Source organism: Hetaerina americana, unplaced genomic scaffold (genome assembly GCF_022747635.1).
Source record: "Hetaerina americana unplaced genomic scaffold, ioHetAmer1.1.p SCAF_10, whole genome shotgun sequence".
Taxonomy (NCBI): domain Eukaryota; kingdom Metazoa; phylum Arthropoda; class Insecta; order Odonata; family Calopterygidae; genus Hetaerina; species Hetaerina americana.
In genome coordinates this window covers 53069304-53092569 of record NW_027286070.1, presented here as the reverse complement: position 1 = coordinate 53092569, position 23266 = coordinate 53069304, and the positions used below count along the sequence as shown (strand labels likewise).

At 32.5% G+C, this 23266-nt stretch overlaps 1 protein-coding gene across 6 annotated transcripts in view; it reads right to left on the bottom strand.

The window, feature by feature from the left end:
• Window positions 1–23266, bottom strand: part of brp (ELKS/RAB6-interacting/CAST family member bruchpilot) — a 490885-nt gene that overhangs the window by 53203 nt on the left and 414416 nt on the right. For 4 of the 6 annotated variants that reach the window (XM_071598643.1, XM_071598644.1, XM_071598646.1 and 1 more), the window contains exons 4-7: window positions 20897–20952; window positions 14287–14454; window positions 12007–12174; window positions 4664–4771 (exon numbers count right to left, since the gene is read on the bottom strand). In XM_071598643.1, coding sequence (XP_071454744.1) covers window positions 4664–4771; window positions 12007–12174; window positions 14287–14454; window positions 20897–20952 — 500 coding nt within the window. The remainder of the gene's footprint in view (window positions 1–4663; window positions 4772–12006; window positions 12175–14286; window positions 14455–20896; window positions 20953–23266) is intronic. The other 2 variants (XM_071598645.1, XM_071598648.1) reach the window with 1 other exon arrangement.

Sequence of the window (23266 nt, the reverse complement as noted above, 5' to 3'; positions counted from 1 at the left end):
ATGAAATTTCTTTTAGGAACAGAATTAAACCTCTTTAAAATAACTTCCCAGACCTTTGGGCACAAGTTGACCACCCATGAATTTCAATGAAAATATAGGCTATGCTCTTGTTCTAACTTAGCTATTAAAATTAAAATTGTTTCCAACTAATTGCTTTTAGGAAATAAGGGTGGATCTTTCTAGACGTTTAGTCTAATGAAATATATTTTAGAATTAATTATAATACGCAATTAATTAAATGCTATACCATAACTTTCTTGTAGATATTTATGAAAAGGGGAGCCCAAATGGAGAATTCAGGAATAAAATATCATCAGTACTCAAGGATACTTCTTCAAATCCCAAATATTTTATATTAGTCAAATAAATTTCTGTTTTTAGGTTTTTAAAAGAACACTTAAGTTCATTACAGGGCAACTTTAACACGTGCTGATGAAAAGCATACACTTTAACTAAAAAGTAACTTAGATGTCTAATTGTCCAACATAATAAATTTGGACTTAACAGTTATTCCTGATGCAACAATGATTATCTGCCAATTAGCACTTGATTTTATCTAATTTGATAAAATTAATTAGTATGGAGAAAGTAACCATATCAATTTTCGAGTGAATCAGCTAGTATTTAGGAAGTAGTTTCATGCTCTTCCATATAAAGTGCCATACTAAGTCTTGGCCTTCGTATAAATCTGCCCCTCGTCATTATTGGCCTATGTAAAAGCAAAGATTATTTATCTCTAAAATTATGACTTTTTCACATTTATCTAGCTGCATGACCATGTAAAATTGAATCATAGAATTTGTCATATAACATGATGGTGTGAATTCAAATAAATTTTTATTATGCTACCTCAGAGAAGGAAAGTCCATCAAGTATTAATAATTTCTTTTATGCTGAATTAAGTAGAACAAACACCTTTTCCAAAATGATTTACAGATACAAGGAACAGCTGACTACCTTCAATATTCAGAAATGGTTAACTACCCTGTTACAAATATCTTAAACATAATTAAACTTATCATCAGAATTCCTATTCTGAATGAACAGTAAATGCTGATGGAAAATTAACTTAATTAAAACTACTGGAAAACCTGATGCCAACTTAAGAAATATCTAATAATTTGAAATGATTAACTAGTAACATGCAGTGCATAAATAATTATGTCATGTTTTCAGTGAATGAGCTGTTATGAACAATTGTCTACCTTGGTCTTCAAAGATCAAGTAAGATGTTTTAGCATGCTTCCTCAAGAATTGCTCTTTGTCAGTCTTCATGCAGACAATTAGGAAAAATGCCAAGAAGACAACCAAATGATTTAATAGGACATGAGTAAGAAGATCTTTCAGATAGGTTTATGGTCAGTTGACATTTAAGAAAAGTGCATGGGGTGAGTAGTCAGATTGGATCAAAGTAAAAGAAGGATTATCTGAGGTCTATTTTAACACTGACATCAGATACTATGTCATTTTTGGAATTTTTAACCTTACCATTGGGGTAATACATCCCATTCTTTTACTACCTCAACTTGTCAAGGTCAATTCAGAATGATGCATAGATTAGTAAAGGAGGGGGAACATATAACTCCAAAATTTAACAACTATATTACATTTAGGCAATTAATACAAAGACTAAGTTGTAAAATTATATCAGATATACATAGATGTTCATTTGAATTTTTACATGAATTAATCCTATTTTGCCTTATTTTTTGGCTTATTGTATTAATGCTTTCTTTCCAAGTAAGAATTTGTCTTTTTTTGATTGCTTATCCATTTCTAATTTATTTTCTAATATGATGAAGACTTTTTTATTTTAAAATAGCTTCCTTTTACCATACATGAATTTACAATAATTATAGCTAATGTAAATTCACCTTTTCATTTCATATTTCATGAAATCATCTAATTTTGCACTTCTCATATCCTATGATGTAACATGTAGGTAAATACCTTTTGATGTAGTTACACTTTGCCATAAATATTTGGCATGATTTTCTTGGTTTAACAAGGCCCTCATCAATATTAATAAAATCAAAATTTCTTAAATGATTTCGGTAATTATATCTAGCTTCCGATTTCTTGTAAAATTGTTTTGCTAAAATTTAATTTATCCATTACCATCCAGAATTCACATTAAAGGTCATATCATACCATAGGAAGGACAGCTTCTGTGCTCCCTGAATGTGAAAAAAGCCAATGAAAAAAGTGTTAGACAAATAAATGTTGTTTTATCTCTTAATTTTGCTTCCACTCAAGCTTTTTTCCAACTAAAGTTTCTGTAGCAATTATGCATTTGATGGAATTCTTATAGCATTAAAAATTAAACATTAAATTCTTATTGTAATAATACGAGGGTCATCCGGAAAGTAGTACCCGTTCGTGCCGCATGAAGTGCTGACGACGCGAGTAGCCGCTGGACGAGGTCAGATAGCTTCAGTGGCTTGTCTGCCTTCTCTGAGCCAAGTTGCGTGACGCTAGCATTGCCTGTGTTGTTTCTGTGATTGTTTACAATGTTTAAAAAAATTGAGAACGCCGCCAGTTGTGAAGTGAGGGCAGTGATTAAATTCCTCAATGCAAGAAACGTTCGCCCATGTGATATTCATCGCCAATTAAAGGAGGTGTATGGAGACAATGTAATGGACGAGTCGTCTGTTCGGCGGTGGTGTCGCAAACTTCAACATGGGGAGGGGGAACACACACGACGATGAGCGTTCGGGGAGACCGTCTGTCATTACAGACCAACTGGTGAGCTCAGTTGACGAATTCGTGAGGAACGATCGGCGCGTCACGGCGCGTCATGTTTCTCGAACAATTGTTCATGAAATTGTTAAACACCATCTGCATTATGCAAAAATTTGTGCAAGATGGGTCCCTCGCGTATCTCAATGAGCTGGCGGCGAAGGACTATGCAGCAGGAATACAGAAACTTGTCACACGTTATGACAAATGCCTTAATTTGCTTGGAGATTATGTTGAGAAGTAGTTTAAAGTATCCTATTTCAAATAAAATTTTTTATGTTTGTTAATATTTACTTTTGTGTCTTTATTTCACGAACGGGTACTACTTTCCGGATGACCCTCGTACTTATTACTGAAGGCAATATTTCCTCAAATTATTATTACATCCTATGTAAACAAATAAACCTGAAATTTTATTTTCAGAAATTTAGTATTTAATCCTTCATACTAAACATCACCTTGAATGATGATTGACTTACCTGCTGCCATTGCCCAAACCAATCCATACCTCATGGCTGCTTTAAAGACATTTTTAAAGAAACTTTTGGGGTGAGTAAATATAACTTAATGAACTTTTCAGAAAATGGATATATTGCTCATCTGCTCAATCAAGCATTACAACACTAAAACATCTCTGCAACTACAGATTAGTTTCAAATTATCTCATGTTCCTTACTTGTGATGAATAAAGTGGAAAGGGAATAGCAATCATAGGGTTAAGTGAAGCAAAGACATAGGATATTTATTCATTCTATTTGATCAGAAAGCAGAATCAAGGGGAACAAAGATGGATTGAAGAAAGGAGGCTAAAGAGTCATGGGGATCAAATTGCATGCAGACAATGTCACTGGAAAGGATGGGGAGTTATTTCTACAATATCCCCAGTAAACACAAATCATAGTATTTAGCCAATCAATATAACCCATCTAGAAAAAGGCCATGGTAAGGTTAACATTTGCCAGTCACTCAAAGGTTAGTTAGTCATTGATTATGCCTTAATCGTATAAGGATGCATCAGGTTTTCATTGGTTCCTATTTTTGGTTTATCCATGCCAAAAAAATGTTGTTTTCCCCCAAAAATTAATGCCCAAAGATATGATAATATTTTCCCTCATATAATCCTGATAAGAAATGTAATGCTAAGATAATGGTTGCTCTCCTTGAAGTGAGTTATCAAAGGGAGGGAGAACCATGAACCAAAGGAAGTGTTACCAGCTTGCAGAAAACAAAACAATAACATAATTTTAAGTCATGGTGTGAAATTCCTTCTCTGCGGGCTCGCATGCTCTTTTAATATATCCTTCTCACCATACATGTTTCTATCATGCACCAGTGTGCAAAAGGTGGAATGTGTTTTGTGAGATGTTAAAAAAATGAGGCAAATCACTGAGAGTCACAGAAGTGCTCAGGGGCACATGATGTGCTCATATGAGGATCAGGTCACACTACCAAGTGGTTAAGGTAGGGAATGCTAGATGAAAAGAATTTTGGTGAGGCAGAAAGGGCTTGAAGAGAGCATCTAGGGAAATCAAAGAGTTTGAAAATATTAAGGGTTCCCCTTCCATTAAATTTTAATCAGTCTGGACACCAATACTGTTTCAATACTCCAATTGTTTCAACAAAAGGATTTTTTTTCATTTTAAAGCTGAAGCAAATTTTACAGCACACATTTGAACGACTACCTTGAGTAAACTTTTTTTTCACAATCACTTTCCGCCAAAAATTTCAAACAAAACTCTTGATGCTTACTCAAGAAATAAGAAACAGAAGTGATTGCCACAGCAAGATATTGTAACAAAAGCAAAATTGCCAAACTCAAAATATGGAAAGGCTTTGATAGTACAAAACAATAACATTCAACACCACATGGAAGACTTAGTGATATCCACAGAGATCAAAAGGATCATCATTTCTCTCTGTATACCTTCTCATAACCTTCCACTCTGTGCTCAGCCCTCAGAGAGCCCTTCTGAGGCCCGCCTGCCCTCACCTGGTTGTCCTTTTCCTTGAGCAAGTCCTCCAAGTTCTCGATCTGCAAGCCATCCATATTCCATCACCAGGATAAATACCAATGGCAGAAAGCAAGCACAGTAAAACAATGGAAGAAAAAGAAAAATTGAAGAATAATTAGTAAATATATCTGATGTAATATCTTGTAAAAGCTACCAACAAAGTTGAACAGGTGATAAAATAGGTTTTGGTAACAAAATTACCAGCATAAATATGTAACTGAATTACGTTAAGTGATTTGGAATGTTATAAGGGCATGTGTAAAGGCTGATAGTAGGTATGTGAGTAGGAAGGGAGAAAGAAGCAGCATGCACAGTCATGAAACAATAATTTCATTTTGAATTTCTAATTAAGTTGGAATGAATAATTTTTCATTTTAACGGGCAACCATTAGGAAAAATTCTAGCATAGTATGCTTTATTAAAGGTACAACCTCATACATCTGACATAGTTAAAAAATGTTGTAAACTTTAAAAGCAAAAATTTGCACGAAAAAAACTAATAACACTACTTATTTCAGAACACTATTTCTACAAAATTATCATTGCATTAACATAATATTAGTATAATTTTTTTTTAAACAAATGGCAAATGATATCTTATGCTCATAACTGGCTGGTGAATTCACATTCACTATGTAGATAAAATAAATATATTATTTGTTTAGTTAGATTGGGTGCTATTGCCAATTGATTAGTAAATGATTTTTGGAAAGCTAATTTCAATGATATGTCAATTTTGGGGGAATGGGGAGGATGAGTGTTTTAGTGCATTAATATGACTTATCCTAAAATTTAAGTTTACATGGTTACTGACTTGGAAATCAGTTTCCGTATTTTCCCATCGATAACGCATGCGTCATCTATACAAAAATGTTCACATGATAAAAAAAAATGACGATGCTCGTTGTGTAAAATGAAAGTTGAAAAATTCCATTTTTTCCGCAAGTCCAATCCATTTTTACATGAGCCACTGAGACACCCCGCCAACTTTCCAGGGTCCACCAGCTTATTTCTTCATAAGATACTCTTTTAATCCTTCCTGATTCTGGACTCTCCCACATTAAATTTTCTGGCAGCCTCACGATATCCTTTTTTTTCGCGAAATTAGTGACTTCTAGCTCAAACATCGCTGTATACGATTTTCTTCTCACAATATTGCTCTTCATGGGCAATTTTCTTGAGAAAATTCAAAATTACAAATGCTTAACTCAATTCAGGTTTGAAACAATCACCAAGTAGGCGGATTTTCATAGAACTTGGTGGGTGTCTAGAGCAGCTGAGTGCCAATACTAACAAAGCAAAGTAAATCAAACAAAACAAGAATATTCCATTTCATTTATTCTCTTATTTTTTTATATTTGATTTGCTGAAAGTTAATTTATGTAGCATAAAACGGGCACACAAACCTATGCCTTGTTTTGACTTAAGAATCATAGCGAAAAAGCAACAAGGCAGCATATTTCAGTGGCTTGTAACGGCTGTTTATTTTTTGATCCTTCTGTTTTTTGCAGTTAATTGGGTGGTCTGAAAAGTTTCCGACTCAGAAAATTTCAGAAAAAATGACTTGTGTCTTTGTTAGGTTGGCAATATATATATATATATATATATATATATATATATATATATATATATATATATATATATATATATATATATATATATATATATGCATATGTGGGTGTGGATGCATATATATATATATGCATCCACACCCACAAACACACAGATGCACGGCATCTATTTGCATTCAAGATAACTATGTAGCTCTGGGCGGTATCTATACAAATTCATGATAGCTACAAAGTTCTGGATGTGCATTATACATAAGGTGCGCATCATCAATGAGAAAATACGGTGATTTAATATGAATATATTTACACAGGAAGACTATTATTGTGAGTCAGAGCTTCATATTCAAATCTTGCATAACTCTATTATTTATTAATTTGAGATGAGTAAACCTCAAGGTCAAGTGCAAAGCATTGAACTTCTTCGAAAATGCTAAAGGAGTACCATCAGTGTTATTGAATTACTAAATAGATTAATATGTAATTAAAAAATATAGTCCAAAAAGATTACCTCAAATAATTTTCAGATACAGGATTGTCCAGGCATCCATTTTCAGTCTATGTAAGTTTTATATAAGGTAAATTTTAATCATGACTTCATTGAAGTATTCTAAAAGCACGTTAAAAAATATCTCTAATAAGAAATAGCACAGAAATTCTGAAATAGCCAGGTTGCTTGAAAATATGTATCTTTATAGGACAGATGCATGAGGTTTTTGCTTCATTTCCAATGAAAATCATAAAAGTTTAAGATAATAAACTCCCAGCTTCTCAGTATTGCAATTTCTCTTTCAAAATATACTTCTATTTTCCCTTCCTGAGTTTAGCACTAAACTTTATTTTGGTTGAAAAGGGCAAGGAAAGATCATTCATGAAGTTGTTCCAATAGCTTCCAAATCATAGATAAGGTGTTATTTCAAATTAACAGAAAAATAACAAATATAAAAAACTTTGAAATAAAAAATAACTATACAGTGTTAAATGTGCAGTGTTTTTTAACAACCAATTTAAATGATATTCAAATTTAAAATGATAATTTACATCACGCTTATTGAAAAACAAAAGCGGACTAATCTAGAAAAGCCAGTATATTTGGAAGCAGGGAAGATACTGGGAATTAATTCAGTAATTACCTTGCATTCAACAAAAATATGAGGCTATTTTAGATAACCTAAGTAAGTATTGCATAAAAAACATTATGGCTATAGAAATTTGACTTGTTTGAATGAAAAAATATTGTTAAGTTCAACAGCAGTTAAAAAAATAATAATAAACATACCATTTTTTTAGTCTGAGTTTATACATGAGATGTTTTCAAGTTCCAAGGTATTTAAATTTTTTTCTTAGGACTGGGAGTAGGTAGAAAGATGTGGAGGAGCTTAAATTGTGCAGACATTTTTTATGAACACAAGTCATAGATGGCTGAACTGTATAGTGTACAGGGTTTGCACAGCTGGTGCCCAAGTGAAAGTATTTTCAATACTTAAAAATGGTATAATTGGTGTACAAGAAGACTTAAATCATCCATGTTCTCCACTTGCGTGGTTTATCACCCTTTGAAATTCATGATCGTCTAAGTGAGACATGTGAAAAATGCACATTTGGGGGTATGACAGTTCAAAGAATGTCAAACATCTTGTAATAAGCAAACCCAATAAATCTCAGTCAAGGCCATCAGGAATTTTCAAGTGGGGCAAAGGACCCCTACAGAAGCATTCTTAATGATCATGGAATCATGGCATCAGCATTGTAAATAAGTGTATGTCTACCAGGAGATTATAGTGAGATAAATAACAGAAGTTTCAACTACATGGTGTAAGTAGCATGTCTGAAAAAAATTAAGAAACCTTAGGAATTCAAGGCACCTCGTAAAAGTATAAAACAAAAACAGGAATTTTAAAAATTATATTGCTATGCTTTTTAGTTAAGATTAGTAGAGAGTGAATTGATAAATTGAATACATATTTTTTGTTAAAATATTCCCCATAAAATCATTAACATCATCCTAAATGCATAATAATACTTGATAGTTAACAAAACTATTCCAATAAATTCTTACATATATAATATCTGCGAAATATAATAAATTATTGCATCAATAATGGTTTTTTAATGGGAGTGAATTGTGATTAGTGCTGATGTATTGCTGTGTACTAGCAGTCATTTTCCAGTTGAGTTGATATTTATGCTATATGAGACAGTTGAAAATGCAACTATAGTCACCAAATAGTTAACTGAAACAAAAATGTTTAGATAGAATGGGAATCGATATGGCCATGCTATGGAAGCTACAAAATAAATTCAAAGTTAGGTCGAAAAATAAAAAAAATACACTTACCACTCAGATGAAATTAATAGCTGAGTAAACACCTTGAACTAGATCAATAACTAAAAAAGCAAAAATATATAGAAATATGAACATAATTGTGTATATATTTTCAACAAAATTACAGCTACAGATGACAAAGTAATATGATAGCAGTGTGCATAGCATAAGAAAGAAACAACAAAGACAAGTTAAAGAACTAAAAATAACAATGACAGTGACAATATTTCCTGAAAAAATTAATATGCACTGAATGAAAAATGGAATGCTGAAAACAAGCATGGCAATCACAAATTCACCAGAAAAACACATAATACAGGCTGGATAATCTATGAAAGATGAAAGTTATTATGTACGTCAATAAACATTCACTACTGCAACAACCCTTAGTTCTAGTAAATAATCAACTGATGATACTATTTTATGCATAATTAAGTATCTTAGAATAGTTTAATAAATGGCATTTCTCTCCAATTGAATCAGTTTACAGGAATATAGACAACAATGAAATCACAAAAAATGCTCAGTAAGGTTAAAGTAATTAGGTCAATCAAGAACCCATTGCCCTAATTCATTTCTGAAAAGGAACAGTGAATAGGATAACAGATAAGGATGGGGACTCTTAAATTATACTTTCCCCAATGGTTTGCAATATTTTTTACAGAGAACCATTGGAAAATTAATTAAAAACATGAGTATATTCTCAACAATTACTATGGTTTAATCAGCATTCAAATGTACGTAAATTTGACCAAATAATTTAGGAAATATTCACCGAGAAAAACTGGACACTATACTAGGTTCTTTTTCAGGATAAGTTGGAAAAATTAATCATACAGATGAATATTTGTTTAACCCAAAAAGAATTTTTAGGTAGAGCTGATATGAGAATGATCAGTTGGAATATATATCCCCCCAGAAAAAGTTGAAGACTTATTCCTTTAAGGTACCTTTTGATTATTTTTAAAAAATAATTTTTGATATAAAAGAAGTAGTGAAGTCAGATTTGGATACATGGAACTATTCATAACTATTTTTTAGGAGGGATCTGGAATTACACCACATCTTTGGGAGAAGCCATTTTTGACAGCTAAAATATGAATTGATTTGAGATTCTGCTTCATAGCATATATTAATGATTATTAAATCACTAAACTCATAAATTTAACTGTTTTAACTACACAGGAAAATTAAAAGATGATTGTGGAAGCAGACATCAAATATAACATCTACATGAGATCAAGCTACTGCAAAGCATTAACCACATAATGGATTCCTGTGAGATATTCCTATTATATCTGCGGTGATAGTAGTGTAAAAATCCCTCTCCTACATATTAATCAAATCTCTCTGTGTCCTTTTGGTTAGAGAGAGGAAATCAGTGTGTCGACTACAACAGGGGGATCAGCAGATAGTTCAATCTGGTAATAAATACAGACAACAGTTTAGTTACAATAGTTAGAATTATATTCGAGAATATAATATCTATATGAAATATAATACTGCCTAAGCCACATAGTGTGTGAAGTTTGAGCAATCAAGACCATTAGGGATTTCTGGAGGGGCCATAAAGACATATGGACATTAAATAATTACATGTATAGAGGAAGGGATTAATCTTTGGTAGGTAGTTAATGATTTGAAAGACTGGTCATGCTATCAGTTAAATTTCACTGGTCAAGAGATATTTAAGTTACTTCAAGAGAAAATTTATCCAGCATATGGATAACTAATAAAAAATCAATTAATATTCTGCCCTTTCCCAAATAAACATTATCTTCAAGGAGCTTTATAATATTTAAAACCAACTTTACAGCAAAAAAAGACTTTTCACTGCATTGTAATATAAAAAGTACAAATAGGCATGTGATGGATGCATCCATTGATCTGAATTTCACTTGTGTCAAAATACTTGTGTTTGAATAAATATCCAATATGTTCAAAACTACTATGCCCATTTTGCACCAATTAACACAGTCAATTTTGGCTAGAGTTACTAAAGTGACTTCAGAAACATCTTTTTTTGATACTTAATTGATTAATGGAGCAATATGCAATTTTTGTAGAGACCCAATGTTTTTGTAAATGGTTTGCAAAACCGAAAAACTAGTTTTTAACTTATAAATCCCTGAATACGACATGAGTTTTTGGTGACATATTTGATTATATCAAAAAAAGCTATTGAATCATTGTCTATTGAAATAAGATATTTGTAAAAATGCATAAAATAGGCAAGCCTATCCTCTATTGACAGGAAAGAATCACACAGTTTATTGCACAAAGCTATTGAATCATTGTCTATTGAAATAAGATATTTGTAAAAATGCATAAAATAGGCAAGCCTATCCTCTATTGACAGGAAAGAATCACACAGTTTAGGTATTAATGACTATAGTATGATTGTATTGATGAACAATTAAACAATATTGATGATTTATGACAACTGACAAAAAAATGAAAAAATATGTGGCCATTCACTAAATCTATATCGAATAAGAAAGAAAAGCTTTTGAAGAAGAGACTACCTACCTACATCAATCTACAAATAACTTTTTGCTATAAAAAGGTATATAAAATGGTTATAAAACTATAGAAAATATTGTCAATGATTCAATTAATAATTTAAAAATTTCAAGCAGATAAGTTTGTATGGTTGAGTTGCACTTCATAATATCTCGGTATATGTCCAGTGGATTCATTAATAATTAAATACCAACAGGCAATTGGATATGTATCTGGAGTAGACATTTAAGGCATAGACAGGGAATGGCCTCTTTATGCAAGAAAATATATGCATTAATGAAGGAAAAAAGTCCTGGTTAAAATTGAAGGAGCAGTGTGCAATTTTTTATAAGCAAAGAGTTACATAATTGGATAACTACTAATTGATTTGGCCACAAATCACTCAATATTTGAACATTTTACTGGAAGTGTATTCAAGAAGTCAAACAAGCATTATGTGCTATGTACCATTACACTGTGTTTGTAAGAATTTAGAAAAAAAAATGAGGATCAACAACACTGCTGACAGTACTGATGTTAAGCACCAAAAGGTGACCACAATAAATGATTGAAATAAACCTGAAAATAGGGAATTCCACAATTTGTAAAGATTTACTTTACAATTTCGGCTAAGAAAATAACACAAAACCACCAAAATATACACATCTGACTATTTTCAAGGATGTGACGGTGAAATAGTATGAAAGTGAATGAAATACACTGAAAAGCTGACAAATAAAAAGTAATGTTAACCATAATAATGCCATATCATAGCAAACACTCTGCAATGAAATAAAATGGTGACAATACAGATAAATCCTCCATTTAAGAATTTATGAAAGGAAAATTATTTCCATACCTTCCTCTGGAGCACATTAATCTTGCGATCTTTGATGTCCATATGGTCTCGGAGCTCAGTCACCTCACCATTTAGCCTATTACGCTCTTGTTGAGCCTGCAGTGCTGCTTGTGTCTTTTTCTCTATGTGACGGTTCTTTTCTTCAAGGCGCTGTCTAAGTTCCTCCACCTGCTCATGGTGTATAGAGTGTGGCAAGAAATGAGAAAGTAGAAAAGTTGAAATCAAGAATGTGAATAGTTTCACTGAGTTACAACATGTCACATTAAAAAAAGGAAAAAAAATGTGGAAACACTGCTAAGTTAACTCCATTAATATTTTGCATTGGTAATTGGAACTGCAGATCATAAAACATTAGAATACAATTTTTATTTCATATCTTAATTATTTGTTCCACCACCAATAGGTATTAAATTCAGAATTTGGGATTAAAATACTTCCCCCAGTTTTGGCCATTAGCCTTAACATTTACTTAATGGCTTATGTTGCTGCATCATATTGATTTTAATAACCAACATTTATTTGCCTTCAATACAGTTTGCACTGCTAAATTGTTATCACAGATGACATTACAGGAGGATGAGATTTAAGAAATAAACAATGACAATGGAATAGAATAAATAATAAAATATTTTATATGTATCATAGGACATCATTTGCATTGCATTATAAAAATAGACTTCAAGATGATCCCAAATCAATATTTTAAAAATACATATGCATTTGAATAGCAGTTCCTCTGATAATTCATTCTGAATATGCCTGATAAAGCTTTAATGGATAAAACAGGATAAAGTAATTATTTTCATCATGAGGAATCTACTCCACAAGTAATTCAAAATAAGGAAGACAGAAAACTAAATTTGAGATGATAACATGTAATTTCAATTATATATAGTGGGCAGGTTTTAATTATCAGTACTAGATGAAGTTTATCATCTAATTTCATGAATATAATTATTTATCCAATAACTTTTTGAGGGCATTTCACTTTAGTTTGTTAGGCTCATCTCATGACATGCTGGTCTGCACCACTCACATTTTTCTTTCAAATTCATCAAAAAAATTTGACCAGCCAGCTAACAAATATATTCATAGTTTTGTCCTCATAAATGTGACATTCTGGATGCATCTTCATTCATCAAAAGTATGCTTTCATCAATGTACCATATTTTTGCCAAAATTCATGTAGAAATATCAGTGAACACAACTATCATGCACAATATTGTAATATCAACATTTTTCATGAACTGCACTTTTCATATCTTTAGACTAGTATTTCCCAAATATATTTTATTGCTGCATTAAATAAGTTTCTGAACCCTGCAAGGTTTTTATAATGAGTGAGTATGTTGAAAATGTTGGTGAATTTGGGCCTTAACATCACTTATAGTATTCTCTCATCCATTGTTACTCTCATTTAGATCATGGCCCAAGATTTAGGAGTAATTACTGGACATTGCAGCTCACATTCTTTCCACTAACATAATTTAAAGAATCCACAATATCTTGCATGTTCTATTCCATGTAAAATTAAGCAATAATATTCTATTTAATATATATTTAAAATTCATTTCATTGAAAAAATTGGCCAAATTTTCATACATTGGGTGTATATTCCTCAAAAGATTTTCTGGAAGTCATGCTTCTACTTACTCACAGAATATGTGATGTCCTAGAATGAATAATTTGATAAATAGAACTCACTGAACACTTTGGATTCAAAAATCAGTTCTTGGGTACCAAGGGCAAGAAAGTTATACATTGATAGCTCAGTAATTAAAACTACAGTGCAAATCATTTATAGGTTGATCAAAGCTTTTGTAATCCATCAATAGTAAAAAGATTCTTGGGCTTTCCTCATCAGGTTTCGGATTTCAACAATGTTTATTCTCGTCTCCATTCTTTGCCAAAGAGAAAAACACAGGTTTAATCCTAAACTTTAGGTGGAAAGCCTGATAATCTTTTTTAAGGCATTGGATTGTCTACCAAGGTACCAGAAAATAGAGCCAACATCCTGATTCCTATTACTGAGACCTTGGCCTAGGCATGACCAGTACTCTATATGTCGATACTCTTTATTTTTTCTTTTTTTGCCACCCTATAACAGCAAGTATATATATTTGCTGAATAAATATCAGTTTCAGTACCAGCTGCTGGAAAATGGCATCTATCCCTAGCAAAAAATGTAAGTACTACACGAAAACAAATATTAATTAAATATCGAGCTAACATTAATTAAGATTTTTATTAGCTAAATATATTAATTTTTAGTTCCCTTACATCTGCCTGCAGCATGTTGTAGTGCTCCTCCTTAGCACACAGGGACTCCTTCAGGACTGCTATGTGACGCTGATAATCTTGATGTTGCTCCTCCAATGTCTTCATTTTGGCACTCATTGCCAAAATTTCCTGATCCCTTCGCTGTATTTCGGACCGAAACTCCTCCAACTTGGTGTAACATTTATTATTTTTGTGTTAATTTTTGGCAGATGTTTGAAAGAAATTTTTAATTGAAAATTTTTTCAAAGTAAAAACAGAAGTGAAATTATGGATTGAATGAAATAACATTTGACAGAAAAGAACATTTGGTAATTGAATATTTTGACATATTTTTTTACAAGAAAGAGAAGAAATTCTCAAATACGAGGGAGTGAATGTAAATGACACCATATTAAATGGTTTTTTAAACAAAAATAAAACGTTTCAAATTTTTTAAAAAATCCCAAACAAAGTTTATTTACATTAATATTTGGGATGAAAAGGTTTTCCCATGCACAAGGACAGTGAGACCCATTCATTCATGCACAACGTAAAAGAATATGATGTGGAATTAAGGTTAAGCCATTTAAATGAGGATTTAGGATTTGTTCATGTGCCCAAGGGGATATTTGTTTATGAATTCACAGAGGTTTTTGGAATTATTCAATAGTTTGAGGATGAAAAGTGTGTAGATGGTGAGTCCAATGGGGTAAATTTTCACATCACCAGCAGGATGGAGCATGGAGAAAGAGAGAGAGAACATTAGATGAGGTGCAACTGATGTGTCAATGTACTGTTGCTACCTTAACTTCAATTCAAAACAATAAGATTGCCCATTCAGCTTGATTTTAAGATGAGCTCAAGTGATGCCTTCCATTAGTCTGGGAATATTTCAATAAATATATTCAGGATTTCATAAGTTCAGTAGATTTTTAAGACACATTCAATCAAAATTTGAACATTATCCAAATTTATAAAATTTTCAAGAATTTCTTATCACAAAACTTTTTTTGCATCCTAGTTATTTTTAAGATTGCCACATCCACCATTTTTATAACATGTTAGCTGTTGTAAAGAATAAGCTGTCATTTGCATGTCTTGAACAGTGTTTTCAGTGAATGTAAACATTAATTGCAGGTCATGCATTTATCAAAAGGAAAACACAGATAGAAACTTAGTCAGTACTTGCTTCCAACATATATGCCACTTCATTTTTTTAAAGTTGCCTCAGATTGTACACAATTTCTATTCTAGTGTCACCACAGAAACTTACTGAATCTTTTATTTTAAATAAAAATCATCAATAAAGAGACAATCATCCCCATTTTTGTTCCTAGGATAATAGCAGCCTATTCAGAGAACATACATGGCAAGACTAATTTTGTCTTTTTATTTGTGACACTTAAAAAGTCACATATTGCCGTGGTAAAAAAGAAAAAGTTCAGCAACAATAGCCACCCATTTCAATTTATGTTTTCCCAATAGTCTTTCAATGAAAGAACAAACTCAAGGAGAACAAAATTTGATAGATTGTGTATAATTTTATCACAGTACGGACTAGGTTTCATTTTATTTGTTTGAATAAAGTTAACTAAACTAAAACCAAATATTATCCCATGTCCACAAATGCATAAAATGATTGGAGGAGGGGGGGTGAGCTATATTTCTCTAATCAATATCATGCAGGAAGAAAACATAAATATAAGTGATATGAAGTCAGCTCCATGCCTGAATCTCACACATACACTCATACACACTCAAGCTTCAGGAGATAAGATTTTTATCTTAAGTTGTAGCAGATTCAACTATTTGCTAAAGCAGGCCATGCACTACATCTAGTGTGATGCATAATTAATATGAAGCACTAAAAAAGGCATAAGATACAAAACTGAGGATGGCAAAAATGTAGGTGAGAGAAAACAAAACTGTGCTGTTTCTATGAAATCTGCATTGCGTCTTGGCTGTTATGGACAACACTCGGCAATAATTGATGTTCACAATAATTTTATGTCAGTGAAGAGATGGTGAATGCAATTGCAAAAAGATAAAAGTGAGAGACAGAGAGGCATGTAACACACATATCTACATGGGAGTAATGAAGGATCCTCCAGAGATTTCCAACTCTAAAAACATATTAGGAGAAGCAATTCCCCTGAATTCGGTCTCATAGACCAATCTGTTGGGTTACCCAATGAAGTGGGGCTAGGAAAATACAAAAGAAATGGCATACACCTAGAATTGTATCAAATAGAGTAGCCACTGAGTCTTATTAATAGAAATAATCCTTTACCTGGCTTCATCATGATACTGCAGTACTGATGCTCAGACAGCTAAGGCCATATCACTCCACAAAAAAAATCCATCTCCTAATAATCCAACATCTATGCCTTTAGTGGGATTTGAACCCATGACCTTTGAGCTATTTTTGAACTGCCACTGATTTGGATTCACCAAAGCAATTATTTGACTAATGAACTATACATGAATATATCCTATTGATAATGACTGGGGCTTTATAGTTATCAATTGAACATGGAAAATGTATAACCTTGGAAACCTCTGGAATGATGCAGCCAAGCAAATCAGCATACGACAATGAAATAAGTGATCCATAACAAAAAATCGGTATAGACCTGCCTTTTTGTACAAGGTGCATGTGAGGTGTAAAGATTGCAACAGAAGACATGTAATGGGCTCTCCTTTGGCTTTCTACTATTAGCCTTTCTAGATGTGCCATTCCTTACAATTTAGGGACAGATTTCTTTCATGCTAACTGCTCTTTATTCACTCTTCAATGCAGACACCTCCCATTCATGTTATGCCTTAGATTATGCCGAATGATCAACACTCATCAATGGCATATTCTTCCATTTACGTTTCATTGCTGATAATTTACAGACCATTTTATTCTTTTCTTTAAATTCTTCAACCCTTAGCATATTTGACCCTTTCAAGATGCTCAAACTAAAAGTTTAGGGAAATTTAAATAATGGAATATAATCCATGTGGTGATTTAAAGGCAAAGAACAATAATAATAATTTGGTTATCATGTCACTCTATGTGTTTTGAGTGTCATTTCAACAGAATAGGACCATATGAATGTACACATTCTCAAATTTGACAACTATTTATATAAAGTAAACTAAATGGAATCATAAGTTGTACAATATATAATGAAATTCAAAATATTTAGGAATAAAATACTTATACAAAATGAGTATCTACTAAGATACAAAAGGGATTAAAAAATGCTATAGATATTGGCAATCAATCAGGGGACTCACTAATTATCTAAGTTACAATACGGGCAAGATGGAACATTTAGAAAATGTACAAGTAGTTATTAGAAACAAGTGTTGACAATTGCTCAGTGAAATGGCTCAACTGCCAAGGGTTGAATCGCCCTCTCCCCACCCAAAACATAACATTCACTGCTCCAGATAGGAACTTACGTGGCGCTTTAAGTTCGACCTGTTTCTAGGCAAGGAGCCGGCGGCAGCCGTCAGGGCAGCCCTTGAGGAGGCGGGGGGCCCAGCAAGGAGGATGGGGAGGAGGGAGGTGGGACTGACACCCATCCCGTCCCCAAAAACACCCCCAAAGAATCCATCATCATCCTCATCCTCTGGGTCTTCTAAGCCCAGATCATCCATGACCGCAGAATAGCAATCGTCCTGGCCCATTTCGCACATACTGAATGCCCTCCTCCCCCTCCGACCCTTGACCCCCCGCCTCTTCCCCCAGGACCCCTCTCGAATTGCATCTAGCTCCCTCTCCAAGAGATCCACCTCCTTCTCCAGCGTGGCGATGCGAGCGTCTTTGGTTTCCAGGATGGCTGTTAAGGTGCTGTTGGAGGGGATTGGGGAGCAGACACCGCCTGATGCTGTGCCCATACCCCCCTGAGCTTGGTAAGCTTTCTCTAACTGCACCTGCAGGGTTCTAAGGGTCTCATTGGTGGCCTTTAACTCCTGCATCACAGAAGGGGGTAACCAGAATGTTTGCACAACAGGAAATTAGGGGATTGTGGACAAGAAGAAGTCTCGCTTTGGTGGGGTGATTTCTCCTTCTTGACAGAGCCGATAGTTCTTTTTTTAAATAATTTCTGTTAAAAAGAGTAGTGAATACTACGATGACTATGGAACCATCAAGTGAAATAATGCTATCCTAGGATCCTCTACAGTTATGGGGCACAAGAAAATGAATAAGTATTGCAGATTGGCAAGCAATGGTGAATTAAAAATGGATGAAGTGGAATGAATTCCTTGGCAAATGGAAGACTAAGTACAAATGCAAAGTGGCATGATTTAGAATGATCCTTCCACATTGATTCATAAAATTAAGATAATTAATAGCTCTGTTAAGAAGTAATAGTTTTGGAAGCTATAGCACTAATAACACTTAAATTAAAATTCATATTAAAACAAGGACATAGTGAAATTATTCAAAAAAATAACTGTCAGATGTCTATGAAAATCACCCAATGTACCCACTTAAATACTTTAACTAACATCCACACAATATTACTTTTATAATGTATATAAATATCATTTTATACTCTACTAAGCTCACAAAACTTTCTATAAAGCTTTCAATTATAATTATGTAGATGATTAGCTCTATAATGCAATACTAAAATTATCATCCTGTGTACAACAGCATTTGAGTAAAAAATCTTATGACCATTCACACACAATCACACAACTAAAGAAAAAGATTTAAGTGCAAATTTACTGATCCCTATGGATTAATAAAAAAACTGACTTCTAATAAAATATTTTTTCATAAAACATTCGAGCACAGATAATAAGCAGGCAAAAACAGATATAAAGGTCCAAAGCTAGACATTATAGAATTTTACTCATATAACCAAACTGCCGATTAAGATAGTTTTTAATGCAAAAGGTTTAATATTTTTAACAGTCACATAATCCACGCAAACACACAAACTCACATATTATTTAGCAAACAACAGAAGAGAAATCATTCACTACTCTTATCTAGCGTGGTATATTTTTATTATTTCTAAGGAAAATTTAAAATAAAGCATGTTGTATACATACACTGCTTAGAGGTAATATATGACATACCCTTCACCCAATTTTAGCGGTTGTCATAAATAATTTTTTAAATAGAATTTCCTCTATATTTATTAGTGTCAACTGCATTAAAAATTACTAAAATGCTTAACAACAGTTACAGTACTACATCAAGTAAGGCACTATTATAAGAGTAAATGCTATGCAAATTGGATCACTTTAATCAAAAAATCAGGAGAAGAAAACAAACCTTAATGTTATTACTTCTAGTTTTTCTACCACACACCTATCAGAGCAAGTACTTCATTCTCAAGGGCACAGGTTATGGAGCAGCATCAAAAAAAACTATACGCCTTGAATAAAATGTTTAAAACATAATATTCACATGAAAAATCAGGTATCATTCAGAGATTTAATATAAATCTAGTAGTCATTTAATCATTCAAGTTTTTGTTTCATTATGTTAGAGGATGTCAAACAACTAAAAAATTGTAACTGTTATCACATAGTTTAACATGATCATAACTGAAATATGCCACTTTGCTTTCTAACTAATATCTACAATATGTATTATTAATATTTATGTAGAGGATCCATGAATAAAGAGTCAGTAGATTTTCCCCTACTGATTCATCTAACCTTTATGACATTTAATAGCCTTCTTAATGAAGCCAAAAAATGTTTACTGAGCCTGTAACTTTTGCTGCCCTTTCATACATTACTTCTACCACTGAATGGGCAACCACTAAGATATCACAGTGATATGATAAAAAAGATGAGATGAATGAATGATATGCTAATTTAGGAGGTTGATTAAATGTGACATACGTACACAGTATAATCAAAGCCAAAGACACTATAGGAAAGGTGCAATAGGTTATCAGGTTAAATAATTGAAGCCATGAGAAACCAAACATTAAAAATTAGTTATGGCAGATGAAAATGTGCTTTCTCTATGTACAAGGCATAAAACAAAAGCAAAATAATCGCACGTGAAAATTAGCTTCCAAGCACAAATGGCAAAGTGAAAGAAAGAAAAAGTTGAACAATTGGTCTACTGGAGGAGCCACCACAAATGATAATCATTTGATCAAACCTATTTTCATACATTTCTCCAAAAAAGAAAATATATTGTCGCAACACATGGCAATGCATCCCACCAATGCTGGCCACCAATTGCAGGCTTTAGTGTCTAAAGTCATTCATCGAAGTGAAATGCAAAAGTTTTTACACAAAAAAATATGCTCATCCAGTTCTTAAAGATCTGTCAAACCAATTGTGCTGACTCATTTACACATTTAACAAGGCTGCAGAAACAACACTTGTGATAAAGTCTAATAAAACACACACACACAAACACACGCTCACACACATTTAATTAGATAATAACATACAGGAATTACACCATACGTGTCATATCCTATTGACATTTAGTGTTAAAATGATTTTTTACTAATTTGCCGTGGAGTACTCAAGATAAATGCTTATTTAATGTTAATGGCATCCACTAGACATAAAAGAAGAGGGGCATGAGTGAACTTGGGAATAATATATAAATATATAACCATTTAGATGTGTTCAAAAAATCATTATCCACCTGTTTCTGAGCCAGTGCTTGCATCTGCTGAAACATTTGTCTCTCCTCTTCTTTACCTGAAAAAACAATTTGACAAAATGCAACAAGGAATAAAGGAAATACGTAGATAATATGCCTCAAAACCTCTATGACAGTCACTACATATCAAATAATTAATGGATAAGAGATAAAATAGAGATAGGGAAAAGGGGAGACCTCTAGAACACCTAGCCAATGACATTCAAAATTCTAGAACCTAAGAGTGCAAAGCTATGGTGTGGTTTCAACTAGTAAACTCTATTCAAGACCAGTCAAAAGATATCCGGGTCAAGTGTCAGCTGCAAAGTTGAGATCTTTGTTGATGAATTGTTACCAGAAAAAGGTTTAAATTAATAAAAGCCTAAAACTTTTGGGAAGCTATAAGCCCACAAAGAAATTACTTAAGGAAGAGGAATTGCATTTATTTCTAACCACTACACAGGGCTCCATTCAAGTGCTCCAGATACATCTAAGAATAAGTTGTGCATGTAAAAACTCTTGAATCCATTCTATTGATTTCTTTTTAAATATCTGAAAGTAACTAACAGCAAAATTTGGCAGAGATCTAAGAATTGTCCAGATAACAGATATATAAATGTAACATGTCCATTTAAAAGTGATGGAGATTTCCATTAAATAATACATTTGTAAGCAGCTATGCATGTATCTCTATTGTGGTTCTACACTAAATGAATATATTAATAACACTGTAATATCTAAAATATGCATTTCTTTTATTTGGATAAAAATCCTTTGGTAGAATTATTCATGTGCACCCTAAGTTTTCACACAGTCATATCTGTATGCGATTAATACTGCAGTTGTGAGGCAGAGGAAGAGGTTTGTAGCTAAATATTGTATTCTAAATGATTTCATCTCACATCCAATATAATTATGAGACAGTGTAAAATGTGCCTAAAAACAACAGTTCTCTGAAGAATAATCCCCTGTCATATTTGCTTACAACATAGTTTTAATTGAGTTGTTGTGACTTGTGTACAAATCCCTGTAAACTCAATATTTTTATTTTTTTCAGGTAAATATATTTTCTACATGGCTAATTACTTAGCAAAACTCAATCATGGTGGAATCTTCAATTCTGAACAATCGATTTTAAATATCACTACCGATTTGCAAACCACTTGGTCTCTATTATCTGCCAAGATAACACCACACTAGCTCAAGTTTGCAAAACAAACAGAACATACACATTTCAGAAATTTATAAAGTAAATCCCTCTTGAAAGAGTATTTCCATCCTCTCAATTATTTAAATCTACCTGACCATTTTTTTGAAATTTCAAATGGAAACATAAATGAAATGTAACAGACATGGTAGCATGTTCTGATATGATTGAGAGAAATGCAAAAATTCACCTATGACCATTATTTCATCACCACTATAATTAACTAATAAGATATAGCTTTTCTTTATAAACCAGGTAATGCTTATTACCTGGAAAGGAAAATAAATATTATCAATAATGCTGTAGCAGAGATAACATTTTGTAATTCCATTTTAATATGCAAATTTGCATGACCTACACATTTTTATTGAAGCAATATTAAGTTGTACTGCAAGAAAACTTAGGTCATTTAAATAAATAAATTAAAGTAAAATTATAAAGTGCAACTACCATTTTCATGCAGTATTCCCACCACATAATGCTGAAAATAGTTCCTTATGTCAATTGTTTCTTTCTATGTAGTTTATTGAGGTATTTGACATTATATTCACAATTACTTAAAAAATATATATTTGGCATTTGCTGTGCCTGTCATTTGTACTTGTAAGCATAAATTACTACTACAAATGTTTAGTTATGCATAGGTACTATCCGGCAAAATAGTTAATAAGGATTACCTATATTGTTCTTATTGTCATTGGAATATTTTAAGGGATGTTAATGCTATGCTGAACATAGGGCAAGACTTTTCAGCTTTTCCTCTATCTTTAAAAAAAAATTATCATTTTAGATGTTAAACATGCTACAGATTTGCATTTAATACAATCTGATTTTGCCAAAGTTTTTATGACTATTGTACATCAATGTTTTTATTGACACAGTACATTATAAAAACTTTGAAGAAAGGGTTTGCAAGTTTTAAGCTAGTTAGGATTCTACCTTATAAAATACTACGGTAGCCCAAATTATTTTTATTAAAACATGGTTAAAAATATGAACCTGAATTGAATTAATGCAGAGAAAATTTCATAAAATTTTACATTCGGTCAAAAAACAGGCTTTAAATTAAGACTGCATGGGGTGGGTTTATGTTTCCAGAGTGAGAGAATCAATCAACTAATTAATCTGAGTCATTCCATGGGTTTTCAACAGTATAGAGCAAAATA